We start from the raw sequence: 19,672 nt of genomic DNA, 5'->3' as shown, positions 1-19,672 counted from the left end.
TGTTAACAAACAGTACAAAATACCTCGACCTTGAACCGTGTAAACCTAGACCTAGGGGTAATGAAAAATTTAATATTTCCTATTAACTTCAAACAAATTGACGTCACACGATATACTAGTTTAAAATTGTGGCTATGTCCGCGCGATTAATTTTAAATAATAATAATAATTTTGAATATCTGTAGAATTGCCCTATGTTCTTGGAAATAGATGAAAATGACATAACACCAGTCACATAAATGAAAAGGCTCCCAATAAGTACAAATACTCACACTCTGACCTACACACACGCACACATACACGCGCGCACACACACACACACACACACGCGCACACACACACACGCGCACACACACACACACACACACACACTGCCCTTACTTGGTTTCGGCCCGTAAGTGTGGTATACGTCAACAAAAGCTGAGAAAAGGAGACAACAATAATAACAATATTAATAATAATTTGCCATACACAATTGTGTTCAGTCAATGTAATCATTATGTGATTTAATTCAAATCAGTTCATCCCTTCGAACTTAAAGTTAAAAGAGAAAATTAACACGAATTAAACGTAATGAATGTCTAGTGTAAGGTATCATTAATCTCAGGTGTCAAACCGAATACCACTTAAAAATCATTATTTACAACGGCTGTGGTAATATAAAGCCAATTCACTCAATCTTTAGGTTAGAGTATATAGGTACTATGAAATATTATCATAATTCGTTATAGTTATTCAAATGTATATAAACACAATTTTTATACCACTCTCAGAACTTTTTCGTAATAACAAAATTACAAGATAAGAGGCATGACATCCTTTGGAATGGCAATGCTTGAGTGATATCACGAGTGTCACGTGATAACGTGATGTCCGTGGTGCTGTTCATATATATATATATATAGATGACGATTACGGCTTACCATTAACGGCCATGAGCTTACATGCCATTCAAATTACATAAAAAGTAGAGATATAAATTTTTTTATTTCTAAATAATCTTATAAAATAATTAACCGATTTTAAACATTCTTGTATTTGAAAGATTATCATCGTCAATATGAAACCGAAATTGGTCGGAGATTACAATATTTCTGTTCCATACATACATCATACATACATAATTTATATCATAATAATAAAATACTGCCTTATTCTACTTACTCTCTCTGTTCAGTGTGACGGATGACTTGTAGGGATTGTCATCGGGCATTATGTCCGCCATATATAAGTACCATTTATTTGTTAAGATATAGATATATAAATATTTAAGAGACTACAGCATACCTATATCATTTGGAATAATGTGTAGTAAATGCGAAAGCTTAAAAATAAGTTCAAGTTATCTGTATCTATACAAATTCAACTGTATACAAAAACAGCATACCATAGAAACTTTTATCTGTTTGAATTAATCAACTTGTTTTCTTTGCATTTTGTAACTACACACATAACGTTATAGTATTTTGTATGGTTGATCAGATTAAATTTAAAATTACTTGATAATTTCACTCTGTTCACACATTTCGACAAAATGAGCTATGTGTTATTGGCTTTGCTGAACATATAATGCTAAATAATGCATATAGGTATATTGTATAAGTTTCTGATTACCTAAATAAATAGGTAAATAAATATAAAAAATCTTTTATGACCGATCTTAAGCAACCATATTTGGTAATGACGTCAATTGAACCTTGTTAGTTAGTAAACATCTGTCTTCTCTCACAATTAACCATTTGTATATTTGGACGTACTTATTGGTGGTGTATAATTTTCGTGTCTGTAATTTTCAAGGCTAGTTTTTAGAAGCCTTGTTGAAATTTTAATCTTCTCCTGCGACCTTGTCTTGGCCTTGGTGTCATATTTATTTTAATTTGTAAATCGTAATACAGCTGACGATTAATGTAATAAATAAGGATATGAGTACGTACAGTTTGATATTTAAACTGATTATTATCATTTGCGTATTTCCTGTATTTTTTATGTAATATGAATGGCAAACAAGCTAATGATTCATTTGATGGAAAGTGATATTCGGCTCATTATACTTACACTAGCTAATCGCCCCGGCTTCGCATGTATTATACATATAAACCTTCCTCTTGAATCACTATATCTATTACTCAAAACTGCATTAAAATCCGTTGCGAAGTTTAGAAGATCTAAGCGAACGACAGCGGAACCTAGGTATATCATTTTATACTACACTCATGAAAACTAACTATATGCTCTGAACCCTGTAATTTCACTTCTAAACCTGATAATAGTTTACAAAGCAAGTTACTTAGCGGTAAATATACGGATGTATTCACACAGACGACTTTGCCAAAAGTGATTTGATACGATTTCAACTTAACAGTTTAATAAGTCATCATATAATTTATCTTATATTGATCTAAATATCATTTAGGATTAAGATGGATACTACTTTTGCTAGAATTGTATACAATAACTAACAAATTGTAATACTTATAATATTTGATATATGGAAATTACACTGTTGTATTAAGATCTCTTAATATAGTTGTAAAAGTGCATAAATAAATAAGACCTTCCGCGAGTTGAGAGTCCCCTCTGCTTTCGCTTATATTTTATTTCGAAGCAGCTGTAGAGACCAGCTGCGGCCAACAACATTAGAATAGTTCAAAAGAATCTACCTTCAAATTGGCGGTACATGTGAACTGTGATCTGTTCAAAAATGGTGAAGCTGACGATGTCGCAGTCAGACGCTAGTAAATAAAGACATACAGCTTATTATGGCATTGGTTGCAAACATTGGTTACTCATCGTCGTAGGCAGTAGGTATAACTATTACATCACAAGTCACTTTGCATACAACCTCGTGTGACTCAGCCTTAAACGGCCATTCGAACAATCGCAAAAAATCTTTCCGTGTCGATGGGTAGTAGCATGGAATTGTTCTTGAATTGTTTTTACCTAATTGTAATTTAAAGATTCGGAATTTAAAAAGATTTTTGTTTGGTGGAATATGGAATTGTGTAACTGTCTGAGCTATACGTTGGTGTTAGTATACATCCAAACTTACAAATTCTAACTTTTTATAATATAGATTATGTCATAGTAAAATATTGTTGATATTTTATGGTCTAAATGTTACCTATAGTTCGCATCCGTATCACACATATATACAATATTTATTGTTTGTCTGTACATACAAACTAAATATGCTTAAAATACTGTTTACTTATATTTCCATCGGCTGATGATATCATACAATTTGTGTTTATGGCAATAATTATGGAAGAAAATTAGTGGTCCCATTGTTGGTAATGTGCCGATCAACCTCCACCGGTCCTTTTCTGCACCAGCAGAAATTATACCAAGATACGTGATTTTTTTATTTTTTCCCGTTAGGCCATATATAACTAAGTCATTAGTCTGGTTTGACTTGACTTTGACATACATATGTAATCAAACTAGAATTTCAACGTACGTAATCAAATCAATTTTTTATGAAAATACATATAGTTAAAAATTTCACGTCTAGATTTGCTGTATACACTAATCGACTTTTTAATCGATAATTTGGCCCCAACATTGGGTAAAGGCCTTCTCTATCTTTTTCCAATGTTCTCTGTTTTGCCCATAGTTAACCAGTCTTTTCCTATATAGTCTTATTGTTCTTCTACCTTTCCTATTTCCCTTTGGTCCTTTCATTTTGTAGCTTTGATTGTCCATCTGCCATCTATGACACGTGAGATATGACCAGCCCATTGCCATTTGACTTGCAGGGTTTGCTTGATTTGATTTAGTTTGCTGTACCCTAAGATATTAAATAATGAAATTTAAGTTTTAATATATATATAGAATCAATGTTACACAAGCAATGTCAGATAATATTGATCATTCAACATTATCTACCTGCATATAAGGTCGATGACTGTCAGCTGAGTCACCATCGTCGCCGGTGCCGTTGTCGCGTCGTGGTGACCGTCGCGTCTCAATACCTCATTATGCGCACGCGCCGTATATGGACATTACCTCACGTCGTTTACGCAGAATCATTAGTACTTTATTATGTACTTTGACTTTCCTGTGGACATGCATTTGTGTCGATCTCTTATCTTCTATATGTAGTTGAAATTGCAAAGAAACAAGCTGATGGCCTACCTAGGGAAGGCAATGTCTATATACTAAAACTAGCTGACCCCGCAAACGTTGTTTTGCCATATAAATTAAAATCGCTATTAAAAATAGGGGTTGGTGATAGAAGGGTGAAAATTTAGGGTTATATATATTTTAATGCCACATTTTACAAAACAAAAATTTTGTCCAAAATATAAAATATATAAATAGTATAAAAAGTGGATAGTAGCCGATTTTCAGACCTACTGAATGTGCACATAAAATTTCAAAAAAATCTGTGAAGTCGTTTCGGAGGAGTAATTAACATTATGACACGAGAATTTTATATACATATATGATTATAAAGATGTAAAGTTTAGAGGTAATGTGGCAAAAAATATATATTTTTTATGCTTTCTCTGCGAGCGCTGTGTAAACGGTTAAAGTTACGCAAAAAAACATGTATTACGCCATTGTTTTCCTTATAAATTCTAAAAAAAGTCCGCTAAATCATATTTCAGTCTATATGTTACGGTTAAGTCACTATAACCTTTTTTATGGTAATAGAATTTCATCTAAAATAATGCATTATTTGCAAAAGTGTTTTTATGTCATGTTTACATGATATTAACCGTTATCAAAGTAAATTCGGTATTTAATTTTGGACAAAACTGTCCTTTACAATGTACGCTTGTACGCAAACGCAATGTACGCTTTAGGAGATATTAAGTTTTAATAAAAGAAGAACCTCAAGTATTGGGCCCGTGCCAGTTGGGGCAAGTTGTTAGTACCCTATAATTTCACTGCGTTCGACCGAATAGAAAACTGTTTAGAGCGGCTGATATAGGTGAAACAAAGTGAATGTATTTTCTAACTTTTAATTATTTCTAACATTTTCTAGACTAGTAAATTCGTTAGTTGTTCTTCTCATTATTCTTAATTCATTTATTACCTCTCATATTCTTATTCATTCTCCTAGGTACGTGGTTTTGTCGCATAATACTTCGAAAAACCTTGAGTTTATGTAAATACTTACATTGGATAATTTAATTTCGAATTTACTATGCAACATTCCAGCAATGCAACTCCTAACCTGGTGTGGACACCGCATACTGATTGCAGACAATTAGAAACCTGTTACAGAATAAACATGCATTGTATGAATAAGGGATTATCTACCACCGAGGTTGAAGGCTACTAACATTGCAATGAAATTCCTTTTAGGATTGCGAAACAAGAAGTATATATATGAAAAAAGTCATTTGTAATAATTAATTAAATAAATTTCAAATTACTTCTGAAAAATTACAAGGAAAACGAAAGAATGTTTAGAGACATTATACAACAAGATAAACCTACCACAGTTTTTAAATAAAACGTCTGAAACCCTTCGCAGTCGGATTTTATAACCATATTGAGTACAATAGTAATTCATTAAGATAGTAGCTGTTATCTGTAACTTTGTCTGCTTATTTTGAAATAAAATATTGTCATAATACAATCTATCATCAGGTCAAATTTCATTAAAATCTGTTTAGCCATTTCGTCGTCCAAAGGTAACAATCTAACATGTAGAGACACTTGCAGTTATTATACATAGTTCAGAACCCTCGGTGTGCAAGTCGGACTCGCGGTTTGTATTTATGTCAAATTCGTTTATTACTCCATTATTGTTATAATAACAAAAAAAATTGTCTGAATGACGCATCTTTGTTGTTAACCATCAGTTTTTTATAACGGTTTTCCTGTCTCTAGGTCATTTGCACAGTTAAACTGTCTGTGCTACTAACTATGGGAGACGTAATAAGCGACATGTAGACCATAAAAATGGCTTTTATACTATAGATAATATAAAATAACGGATGGTACCTATTGAGGAAAAATCTAGATCATGACGTCAGAAATATAACATTGCATAAAAAAAATCGATTATTAATTGATATATTATTTGTGGTTAGCATTACAATCAATTATTTATTAAATATTTTTTTATAAATTTATATCCCACTGTGACTTTGACCAAATAATAAAAAATATTTATTGATCTAACTCAATAAAAGTCACATGAAAGTTTCATCGTTTTAGCTTCAAAAATGACGTTACAGAAATCCTTACAATTCAATCAACAGCCTAAAAAATAAGATTAAAGCATCTAGCTTTGTAAATGACGATTCTTATATACATCCTTTCATCACCCCCCTCCCCCTCCGTTTCAACCCCTTAGAACCCTTTATTCGCATTAAAAAGTATCCTATGTCCTTTCTCAGATCGGTTCAGTAGTTTTGACGTGAATGCGAGGCAGATAGACAGACAGAGTTACTTTCGCATTTATAATACTAGTAAGGTTTATCGATTATTTTATATCATTTTAAATACACTGAAACTAACTAGAACTTTATACTATATATACTAAACAAATTAAATACATTTTAACCAGTTACCAATATAAACAATAATACTCATGGATACAAGTGTTTGTATTGTGCGATAACAGAACCCGCGACCATCGGAAGTAAAACGGTATGCTAAACCTCTAAACTAAAGTGTCACATTATGCCTTTTATATTATGTTGGCATTCAGGTTTATATATTGTTGTTGTATTCACTCCATAAAGGATCTAACTTTATAGATAGTATTTCCATTCTAAAGATTCGACCTTTACAATCAAGTGACGGAAGTGATATTCAATAGAACAATATAAAACGATTGGCAGGTTGTCTCTCCAGCTGTAATGGTATGTGGGTGTCGACCTTCCGCCCCCGTTTACAATTATTCCTTTTGCTATACATCTAAGCAACTCAAATGACACATATCGTAGAGTAGGTTTCGCTTGTCGGTATCAAGCTTATCGATACAAATTCTGTTCTCGTGATATTTTATTACTGTAGTGCCCCGAATATGTATGTTGGATGTTTATGTATGTTATGTACTATGTTTCATATAATCCCAAGACAGAGATTTCTTCCAGTCAACCTAAGAGGAATTGTGGAGTGGTGGAAATAGGTCCAATAAATAGTACGCGTTACAATGAAATATATACACAAAAATAAGCAACCATATATAAATTTATATAGTATAAAAATAAGAATATAACAACTTACAAATTTAATAAAATAATAAACAATATATTTTATTTCATTTGGTATACAAACAGTAAATTAAATTTAAGTTAAACCAATACGATATCAATCCAGTGAACCAAAAATTGACAGTGTTATTAAAAGCAATGTATGATGAGCTTTTTTCAAATTATATGGAAATAATTGGTATTTACGGCATAGCTGATTGAAAATGTAGGCGAGTGCAAACTCAAAACGTGTGAGGTGATCGTTAGCCTCAGTGAAAGTTGACCCGCGAACTTTGGCTCCGGCCATCAAAATTTTAATTCTAGTTGGTAATAGAATTCAGTGGATATGCAGCAGTAAATATAATTTATTCTTAGTAACATCATATCAGAGTTGTATATAATAACAATGAATGTTTTATTTGTACATATACTGTAAGTTACAATATTCAAAGGAAAAGGAGCAAAATATTACAATTAAAATTAGGTATTTATGACTTTAGTGTAGCTAAGGGTATTCCTTAGCTTAGTAGTTACTGTAGCTAAGGAATAATATAATAGTACTAATTTTAAATACGATTCATTTCAGTCAATGTGCCTATTTGTTCAAATGTAACAATGTTAATACAAATTAAATATTTAAAAGTTATCCATACAACTCAATTATAAGGGAATTTCGTCTATTTATTCTCTACTTCTTCTATAAATTTGTTATAGCGCTTGAAAGAAATGGTACTTTTACTCATTTTATTAACCATATATTATTTCAATTAACACCTGCAATAGAGAGTACCTATAAATAAATAACGAGTTCTTTATATGCGCTACGCAATTAAATTCTCAGAGCTTAATTACGTTTGTTTATTAGAACGACACCTGTAGCACAGTAATTAAAACCTTTACTTATGTATAGATATTTTTCAGTTCTTTCGATCGGACTTTGATGAAACTTTACAGTATTATAGCTTATATATCAGAATAACACATAGGCTATAAATTTCATGTAGGTGAAACCGCAAGCATAGCTAGTAGATAATACAATATTAAAAAATAATTTTATATTCTCTAATCCAAGGTAGATTTACCTTTAAATCTTCCTTTCAATTTAATGCAGCGTAGCATAGAAGTAGATAACAGTAATACGTATGAAAATGGATTAGAATGAAAAATAATTAGAATGTACGTAACATTCTAATTGTAGTGGAAAATTCAGTAAACTAATAAAAATAAATGTTCTAACCAACTTGAGACGTACAAATTCTATTTACACTATTCTTCAAATTAATTCTATGTGGTCATTACATACATCTGTCTATATCGATATTAAGTAACAATTAGTTTTTAGTTAATTCTGACAACGATTTCCTTTGTCTACCAGGCCCGATACCAGCAGAAGCAACTCCAAGAACGTGAGTTGAAGATCGCATCACTATACGAGGCGCAACAGGCCCGCGCTCTCGACCGTGTGCGACACTCTCCTAGCAATGGTGTTAGTGCTAATTCACCACCACAACCGCCACCCGTGTCACACCATCCTGGAAAGGTAATGTCAATTAACATACCAGGAGTTTTTATATATGATGATAGAATAAAGATCTCGCATGTGCTCGGGATATTCATTAACGAAGCACCAGTGTAAAACGCTCATTGTGGTTACGAAATAAGCACGATGAAGATTAATAGAAAAATATTCTTCCAAATAGATTCGTTTTTGCCGAAGATGTCATGTATTAAACGGACATTGTAATTGTCTATCTTACTAACATTATAAACACGGAATTTTGTGAGTTTGGATGGATGTAAACTCAAAAACTACTGAATGGAATTTAAACAAACTTTACAATAATCTAGTTTATACATGAGAATAACACACAGGCTGTAAACTACACGCGGGTGCATCGCGGGCACGCTAGTTTTATAATCGCGAAAGTTTGTGAGTGTGGTTAGATGGATGTATGATTGTGTTACTCTTTCACACAAAACTACTTAACAGATTTTAATGAAACAGAAAAATCGCATCCGAAAATTTATAGCTTATATGCTATTCTGTATATCACATACATACACATGCTATAAGTTATACGCGGGTGAACTGCAGGCACAGCTAGTCGAACTTCTATACTTTATTATGTGCTGTTGTTACACACGGCCATACATCGGGGTTACTCTAATTTGGTTGCCATACCAAATGCGTATTTGTTTGCTACGCCACTCATCGCCAGCATGAACGACTGTAGCAACCAAATCTGCCAATTGGAATACATTTGGAAAAATAGTAACCTGATCACGCGCGATATAAAACGCGTGAATATTTCGTAATATAGAATAAAGATATTATCAAATTTTTCTCATCTGTAATTTCTTCGAGAATAATAATCGTAGAAAAATTGGAAATCGAAGGAAAGTCTTATTTAGATGTCAACTAACTTTCAGGTTCGTCAAATGTTCGAAGAGCGTCGGACAAAGGCTGGAATAGACAAGAGTTATCCTCTACAGCCCATCCACAATACAGATCGACCTGCCCGCAAGCCGCTACCTAACGGCTACACGAAAGTGTCCAGCACCTCCAGGGTGAGCGTCGAGAAGAAGAGCACGAAGCACACGATCAGTTCACACAATGTCGTGAAACACCATGTGAGTATTACTTTTGTATGTTCAGATTGGGGAACAAGCTGACGAGCCACATGTATGTGTACATGCGACGGTTACCACTTACCATCATCATGAGCAGCAGTATGGGTCTCACAGGCATTTATTTGGATATATCCGTAAAGGTGAATTTGGATCGTGTGAACAAATTCTCGTATTCCCTCTTATGAAAATCAAAAGTAGTACGTACGAAATATTTAAAAATGGTCTTGACGACATATATAGGCTTGGTAAAAAATATAATACAAATAGACCCTTGGTTATCGAGTTATTAAGTAAAAAAATGGTGAAATACATAATAAATAGTAGTCGATATTTTTATGGTACTGGATTATACATCTCTGAGTACTTAGATAGAGACGCTCAAAAGGAAAAAATGGCTCTGCGAGAACAAATGTTTCTATCTAGGAATGGAGGAAATCATGCAATAATACGTAATAATCAACTATTTGTGGATGGAAAAAGGATTAACTGGCAAAAGAAGGAAAAAACGATTTTTGAAACTAGCAATGGCGAAGAGCATGATAATACAGTAGAATTTAACAATAGTCAAATAAACTTAGCAACAAATAATAATAGAATTAGTACCTTTCGTACCTTTCGCAAAAATCGATCCGTGCTTTAGTATAATATTCCAAAATTTGCAAAGTCTTTATAATAAACAAAATATATTAGAAGCCTTCATAAATCAGCATCCAATCTACGAAGCAATTTGTATAACTGAAACTTGGCTGACAAAGGAAAAGTATAAGCTAGTTGCTATTAGCGGATATATAAAGGCAGCTTCCTTCTGTCGAGAAACAAGATGCGGAGGAGGCGTCTGTATTCTACTGCAGGAAAATATTGAAAACATAGAAGTGAAGGAGATCTCCGAAATGTCTAGAGAATACGTATTGGAAGTTTGCGCAACAGAATTAACCAAAATAGATACATTATTGATTGTAATGTATTGGAATGGAAGAGAGGAAGAGATATTTAATATACAATTACAGAGAATATTGAAATTTATAAACACCAAATATTCAAAGCACAAAATTATATTGGGTGGAGATTTTAATATAAACATTCTAATAAAAAATGCAAAAACGAATAATTTCTTATGTACAATGTCAGAATATAACTTGAAACAATTTATAAACTGTCCTACACATATTACAAAATCATCTGCCACATGTATAGATTTAATATTTTCTAATATTGATAAAAATAACGTATCTACAATAGTTGAGGAGTTGGGATTTTCAGATCATGCCGCAACAATTATAAAAATAAAATTACACTTTCAAAATAGGCAGTCAACTTGGTACCTTGAAAAAAGACTTTATAATACAAATAATATGGATAATTTTAAATCAAAATTAATGGACATTAACTGGTACAATATAATAAAATCAGACAATAACATAAATCAAAATTATAATAGATTCAATAATATTTTAATCCAAACGCTTAATAAATGCATACCTAAACGTAAAATAAAATTGAATACAAAACATAAAAAATATTGGATTACAAAGGGTATTAAAGTCTCTTGCCAAAATAAAAGACATTTAAAGATACTTGCATCAAAAACGAAAAATCCGATACTAAATAATTATTATAAAAAATACGAAAAATTGTTAAAAAAAACAATAAATAATGCAAAAAAATTAGACTATATAAATAAAATGAAAAAATCGTCCAATAAAATGAACACTATGTGGAGTATAATTAATGAGCGTACAAACAAGAAAAAAACCATGGATAAGAGCAACATAAAATTAAAATTAAATGATAATGTCATTACTGATCCATTTAAAGTCGCAAATACTTTTAATAGCTTCTTTACATCTATCGGAAGTGTAAACAAAAATTCTGTGCTTGGCTATCCCATACTTCATTCCATCGAAAATACATTATTTCTTAGACCGGTAGATACCCAAGAAGTATACACGATCATTAAAAACTTAAAAAATAAAATAAGCTCAGGAATTGATGAAATGCCACCGAAACTGATCAAACAGTGTGCCACTGAACTAGCTTTACCACTCAGCCTTCTTATAAATCAATCATTTACCGAAGGAATATTCCCGAATGAACTAAAAAAATCTCTCATAAAACCAATGCATAAAAAGAACGAAAAAACAGATCCTAACAACTACCGTCCGATAGCGCTTTTACCAGCAATTTCAAAAATTTTCGAAAAAGCCATGTGTGTACGCGTCTATAAATTTTGCGAAAAATATAATATCTTTCATGACTCTCAAAATGGTTTTCGTAAAAATCGATCCACAACCTTAGCAATATTCAAATATATACAGGAGATTCTCAATATCATAAATGACAAAAAATATGCTATAGGTATATTACTAGATATGTCCAAAGCTTATGACAGAGTACAGTTCAACATATTACTGAATAAATTATATGGAATTGGCATTAGAGGAAAAACTCATGAATGGTTTCAATCGTATTTGGCAGATCGCGAACAATTTGTAGAAATCGAATACTTCAATTATGACACTAAACAAATACAAACTATAAGATCAAGTGGTACGGTTACAAACGCTTCTATACCCCAGGGTAGTGTAATTGGATGCTTATTGTTCTTAATATATATAAACGATCTGCCAAAAATTATAGACGAACTGTGCGTATTGTTTGCGGATGATGTGTCACTTTTGACTTCATATGATATTAACATTGATTTAAACGATAAATTACAGAAAATTATGGAAAAAATAGTAAATTGGATGAATCTACATAATCTAGTTATTAACTTTTCAAAAACTAAAATCATCAGCTTTCATCCATATCAAAAACAACCCCTAAATATAAACTTTAAATTTAACAACATCACAATAGAAACAGCTAATGAATTTACACTTCTAGGTTTAGTAATAGATACCCATATACATTGGAAAGCACACATACAAAAGATAAAAACAAAAATGTCTAGTTTCGTTTATGCTCTTCGGGAAGTGAAAAGGACTACAGACGTCTCTACTGCCCTTTCCACCTATTATGCGTTTGCACATGCATGGCTCAGTTATGGGGTGGTTATGTGGGGGAACAGCGTGGACGCATCTGTTCTGTTCACTCTCCAGAAGAAATTAATACGAATAATATTTAACATAAGAAGCCGAGATAGCTGTAAACCTTATTTTATAATAAATAAAATACTCACCCTGCCTTGCATCTATATTTTGGAAGTGTGTAAATTTGTAAAAAAATATCCGGAACTGTACAAGTTGCGAGAAGACACAGACTATAATTACGCGTTGCGTAATAATAAAAAAATACAATTACCCACCTCTCGTCTCAAATTACATTCTAGTGGCCCCTTGGTATCGTCTATTAAAATATTTAACCAACTCCCAACTTCTATAAGAACTTTAAATAAGAATAGCCTATTTATAAAATACTTAAAGGATTTACTATGTAAAAAACAATATTATAATGTAAGTGATTATTTGAATGATGTATTTTAGTTTTTATGTAACATTTAATTAATGTATATTACAATGTATAACTGGATGAATAATATTAAATTATATGTTATAACTATTTATAATAATAGTAATAATAATGTTATGTTTGCGTGCCCTAACAGGGTCCATAATGATCGAAAACGTATTATAAACATCTTTCACTGTAATATTATGGAATGCAATAAATATTGAGTATTGAGTATTGAGTATTGAGAGCAGTGATTCCCAAAGTGGTCTATATTGATGACCCCCAGGAGTTTATGACAAACTGCAAGCGGTCTACGACAGCGGTCATGTTGTTGTTTTTACTTTATGTTTTTAACACTAAACTTTACTACAGTTAGAAATTTACTTAATTTTTTAAGTGATCTACGACACAAAAAAGTTTGAGAACCTCAAGTCTAGGGGAACAAAATAATAAATCCTGGCAATTCACACAGCACCTTCTAGTCCCAAGCTAAGCAGTACTGGTGTTATGAGTACTATATAACTGATATAAATAATTGATTTCTTTTTTTTGCAAATGTATACAAATGGATATTTTCTATGTATGGTATACATAATATATGTATACCATACATAGAAAATATCCAGACCAATAAAAGTAATTTTACGAAACACAAACTTGAGAAAGACCTATACCAAGCTATATTACCAGGTAAGTAGTAGGCTAAATATTTTGAAATGTAATGTAATAAATGCAGTAGAGATAAAGAACTATGATAATAATGATGAAGAAATAATACGTACCTATATGCTAAATCTTTGAAATTTCCATTTCAGAAAATAGAAAACATAGTAAACGGCTCCGGCGATCTCAACCACAATCACGAGCCGAATCTAAATTCCGTGAAACTTGCGGTAAGTAGTACACTAAAGTCTAAATATTGCTTGTGTTATTGTATTATACAGAGCAACAAAGTACTTATGTAAACTCAGATTGTTGACATTTTTTATTCTATGGCCCGTACCATATCAGATCATACCTGACAGCAATATCTAGCAAAAACAAGTTTATTTGCAGTCAACGTTATAATTTCTTTTTCGTATTGCTTTCTTGAAATATATATATAGATAGCGTAGCGGTTTTGTATTGATTGTCGCATACATTCTTATATAAAGTGCGAATATTAAACTACCTAACTAATATGGTAATTTTAAGTGGTCGTGATTACGTGGTCGAGTGGATTGAGTATTTATGCTATATTTTGTATGTATTTACAAAAAAATTATCTAAGTCGTCTAGAACCCATAACTTACTTACTTACTTACCATGGGACTAGATGGCACTGTGTAAATTGTCCAGGGTTTTATTTTTAAAAATATTTCGTATTTTTTTTACATCACGTAGTTGCCCAACAACAATGGTGAGCTGATCAATAGCATAGACGAAGTGGACAGGGCGGACAACAACTACTTATTAGAAAACGAGACATTCCCGGATGCGCTTGCGCCGATCCCCACCCCCAGATCTCCAGAACCGGAACCAGAGCCTAAGAAACCACAGAGAAGGTTAGTTCTCTGTTCTTATTGTCTCTTATTATATTGTTAGATGATTACGTAGTCTTAAGGATGATAATGGAATGGTGCACCCGCCTGAGCTAATGGTATACGCTGGCGGAGTACCAGTGGAGGATGATAAGATGAGTATGAGGTCAGATCAGTTAGCCCATGTCGTGGTAAATTCACCATGAATTTATCACGATAGTTTCCAGAGGAACCACGAGGAGGTCAACTTGACATGTTACATTGCTCGCAGTAGGGTTATTAGTCCACTTTACTAACAATACTCTTCCCGATGATAATATAGGCATATTTCGTTTGATAATAACTCAATAAATAAGAGTGAACTACGTGTCTGCATACAAATCATGGTCGGATTTATGCAGGACAAACATTGTAAATATTAAAAATTGGGAAAAATAAAGCTTTTTATCTATCTTTTTTGTATTTGTTTTTTTATATTATGGATGATAATGTAATGTTGCTCTAGCCTGCAGCAACGGTATATGCTGGCACCAGTAGAGGATTATAGGATAAACATGAAGTCAGATCAGTCAACACGTCGTAGCGAATTCACTAGAAATGATACTTGATTTTGTTTGACTTAAATATTAAAAAGTATTTATTTTTCAAACAAAGTTTATTTCAAACGATTACCTTCAGCTTTGTTGTTTTGTTCCACGATTACTTTTAGATATTTGGTTCGATAGAAACCCAACACAATTTTTGTATTCCTAACGATCTTTCTGTCTTGAAAATATACAATTTAATGTTTGTATTAAATTGTATATTTTCAATCAATTCAGTCAATTTGATATATATATTTAAAGCAAATAGGTGTATCTTAATATGTATGGTGAATTGTATTTTCAGAACTCCAGCAGTCGTAGCTAAAGGTAGTCCAGCAAAAGCGAAGCCTCAAACACCGGCAGCGACACCGCCAAGGAAAACTACCAGTGACAATGCAGTATGTACAAACCTTTATATTTTTTATTGAATTTACGGACTATTTAGTGGTCAGCAGTCCGTGTATCATTGCTTTATTTCTTGGCGCGGTTTTAAAAAAATCTTAAATAAAATATTTAAAAAATACTTTATTTATAATTACATAATTTTAATAAAATAAGTATATAATAAATTTCCAATATGTACTCTATATGGGTACTACAATAACATAGAAACATACATACATATCAAATTTACGTTTCACTGTCCCCACTGTTCGGCTTCCTACTTCAGTTGAGAAGAACTGGCGAGAAGCTCGAGAAATTAAGCTAGCTAAAGTTTGTGTTTTGAATACTTACATATTTTTTTTCGTGAATACATACATACTATACGTAGAAAACAGCCAGACCGATACAAACAATCATACTCATGAATATAAATGTTTATGCCGTGCGAAGAACCGAACCCGCGACCATTGGAAGCAAGGCGGTGTGCTAAACCACTAGACCACCGAGACCATCAAAATATTATACAATTAACTTAACACTGCACTTACACTGCATGTTGTCATGGTGAACACAATATTTGATTGATCAATATATCGCCAAGCATCGAATTAGTACAAAACTCGCGTTAATATCGCGTAAGCACAATATATCTAACGAAAAAAATACTCGATAGTAATCCTTATTTTAAAATCTCGAAAAACTACCGTAACACGTATCCACGGAAGTGTTTAAACTTTTTGATTCTGTTTATTATCTGTTATGAAAAAAGAGGTACGAAATAATTTCCACGATCACGTTTTATTCCAAATTTATATAATTTACAAATGTCATAATAATTATGACATTGCTTTCATTTTCTGTTGACATAATGGCAAATTCATTGTAAATTTAACGAATTGTAAATTAAATTGTGAAAAAAAATTACATTATGTGTTCAGGTGGCAGACAGCAATAAGGCCCGGGGGGCTATGCAACGTGGCGCCAATCCTGTAAGTATGGCAATCTTTTAAACATATCTAATTATATATGTAATTTCTAATAGAATAAATAATAATGATTCTTATTAAATCGAGATACTTATTACTTCTAAACCACGTAACGGAGTTGAGTTTGATATGGATATGATACGTTTTTCACTATAGTTTCTACGTTTTTTTCTAGGACTGTTTTATACAAATAAATAAAATTGAAGTGTCTGTATGTAATCTCAAATTAACAAAATTTTCATTAAAATTTCGGATTGACCGATTTTATATGCATTTTCAGTAGGTCTGAGAATCGGCTACTATCCTTTTCATAACCCTAAGTGATAAGGGTATAACATTTATTTATTATTTTTTGACAAAATATTTACTATTATTTTTTATATAGTGGCAATAAAAATACATACAACCCTAAAATTTCACCCTTCTACTATCAACCCTTATTCTTTAATAGCGATTTAATTTAGTCCTTTAGAATGTCAATTCACGGGTGTCATGTAGTTCATATACATATATAGGCAACGGTTTCCGCTTGCGATAAAGTGGACTGTTATTATCAGAAAAAAAACTAAACAAAAGCTGAGATAAATTGCTTGGTTTAAATAACATTCAAATATAAAACCAAACTGTTTTATAACTTTCAGGTACCAAGAAGGCAACCAGTGGTGAGTTTTTTTTATTAATATCATACATAGCCATTTTTGTCTGTTTGTCTGTTCGTTTTTGCACACTTCAGAAACGCATAACCAACATGAATAAGATTTTAATTTTGTAGCAAGCATTTAAGTGTTAATTAATTGAGTGTTGTTCATTCCAATTTTCTTGGTCATTCCTCTTGTGACGTGTCTGCGTACCGGATATGTGGTAGAACCAAATAATACTTCAAAACTATTATTCAAGCATTATTCAATTCAGTGAACAAACAAATTGGTAACTTCGTTGCAGAAACAGCTTATCTATACATATAAATAAAATTGGAGTGTCTGTTTGTAATATTGAAATAACCGTTTTTTACTACATGCATATGAATATAAAACGGTACATACACCAAAATATCATTTTCTACAATTTTTGTCTGTCTGACTGTTTGTTCTGACATTTTGAGGGGACTTTTTTTGGCAGGTAGTTGATGTAATAAGAAGTAACTTAGACTACTTTTATTTTAGAAATATAAAGCCAAATTCCACGCGGACGAAGTCACGGGGTCAGCTAGTTAATTAATAAAAATGGAAACCCATAACGCTTACTACGCGAATAATAGTGCATTCTGCAATGTATGTAGAGTAGGAAAGAAAGAAAAACATTAACAACCAGATAATTCACATGTTCATACCAACTAAACATTAATATACACATATATGCATACATATATAATGCTAGTACAAAAGGATATCTTTACTCAACAATAAAAAAAATATCATGACATAGGCCTCCCCTCAGAGCTCGAGCAGCAGCACCAAGACGCGGGCACCGTCCGGTCCGGCAACTGCCGGCGCGTCGTCCGCCGGTTCCGGCGTCGGGTGCACGGTGTGCGGCCGACGGTTCGCGGCCGACCGGCTCGCCAAACACCAGGAGATATGCAAGAAGGCGCACGCCAAGAAACGGAAGCCGTTCGATGCGCTCAAGCATAGACTTGCGGTAAGTTTTGACAGACTTAGGTAGTAGACTTCGATCCCGTGACCCTGGCTCTAGCAGCGAGCGGAGGACTCTATGGGGTTCAGATCCGGCAGTATCCGTTCACCTTCCCTAGGGCGGGCTGATCTCCATGATTCATCTCCTTGTTGTAAAGAAAGGCCGTCTTCACCCCGGGGTTCAAAGAGTGGAGGCTCACCCGGGTGCAGGTTCCTATGGGGAGTGCTATAGCACTCTAATAGTAGTAACCTGAATTATAATTCAGGTTTATTAACCTCTAAACTCAATTGATGTTAACGTCACTGCACCGTTAAGTATGCGTTAACAACATGTACTTAACGTGAAATGCATCAAAAAATAAATATCAATAATAAAAATATACGTAATTAAATAATAATATAAATAAATATGAATATATTAAAATATTGCTTTTTTTGTATATCATTACATAGTATAAAACAAAGTCACTGTCGCTGTCTGTCCGTCCCTATATATGCTTAAATCTTTAAAACTACGCATTTTGTAGCGCTTTTTTTTAATAGATAGAGTGATTCAAGAGGAAGATTTATATGTATAATACATGTACACCCGTGAAAAGCCGGGGTGGGTAGTTTGTTTTTTATAAATTCTAGTTTTCAGAAATTAATAAATGGAAGATTAAAGTCTGTTGTCAATATATAAATATATAACATATATATATTTTTTAGCATTCTCTACCAACCAATCTTAGGGATTACAGAGATACTCGAAGGCAGTTTATTAAACTAAACAAAATTATGTAATATATTATACAGGTATACATATTTTTAATATTATATTTTAAAACTAACCATGAAAATTTCTTTATGCTGCCACCCCTTAACTTAACAGGGCACTGATGCAGAAAACTATAAGGCAAGCATTCGCTGTTGTGTCTGTTATTAAATCATGATTATCATTGTTTACATCGTCAATGTCTGTTCATAATCAAAATCATTAACTGTTTGTGGTGTGCGAGTGTTACATTAAGTTAGTTCTTACTATAAGATATGCTCGAACCATCTGTATTATATTATTTATAGTAGTTTGCATTGTAACACAAAACGTAGTTTTGGTTTGGGACTTTGCTGGGAAATTATACAGTACCAAGGAAAAATATTTTAGTGAACACGAAATGTATGTGCATTATGGCTTGAAAGTTATCAATTCGCGCTTCTGCAAACACTAACAACCGACAGGGCTCCAACATCCATCCATTAATCTAAATCTTATTAAAATAATTAAATCCATTATTAAGTATAAAGGGCATACAGCGCTCTTCGCGTACATTGTACTTACCTAAAACATTT

General features: G+C 32.5%; 1 protein-coding gene across 2 annotated transcripts in view; it reads left to right on the top strand.

Moving 5' to 3' along the window:
- LOC131851767 (zinc finger C2HC domain-containing protein 1C) overlaps nt 1-19,672 on the top strand; it is a 39,623-nt gene that overhangs the window by 18,227 nt on the left and 1,724 nt on the right. Inside the window, exons 2-9 of one of the 2 annotated variants that reach the window (XM_059202313.1) lie at nt 8,533-8,697; nt 9,588-9,788; nt 14,057-14,134; nt 14,625-14,785; nt 15,650-15,743; nt 16,668-16,718; nt 17,357-17,377; nt 18,153-18,350. In XM_059202313.1, coding sequence (XP_059058296.1) covers nt 8,533-8,697; nt 9,588-9,788; nt 14,057-14,134; nt 14,625-14,785; nt 15,650-15,743; nt 16,668-16,718; nt 17,357-17,377; nt 18,153-18,350 — 969 coding nt within the window. Of the gene's footprint in view, nt 1-8,532; nt 8,698-9,587; nt 9,789-14,056; nt 14,135-14,624; nt 14,786-15,649; nt 15,744-16,667; nt 16,719-17,356; nt 17,378-18,140; nt 18,351-19,672 lie in introns of both variants that reach the window. The other variant, XM_059202312.1, reaches the window with a different exon arrangement.

Source organism: Achroia grisella, unplaced genomic scaffold (genome assembly GCF_030625045.1).
Source record: "Achroia grisella isolate CSIRO2021 unplaced genomic scaffold, CSIRO_AGI_Agris_v1 utg807, whole genome shotgun sequence".
Taxonomy (NCBI): domain Eukaryota; kingdom Metazoa; phylum Arthropoda; class Insecta; order Lepidoptera; family Pyralidae; genus Achroia; species Achroia grisella.
Note: the sequence above shows the minus strand (reverse complement) of the source record. Positions and strands in the feature narration are given on the sequence as shown.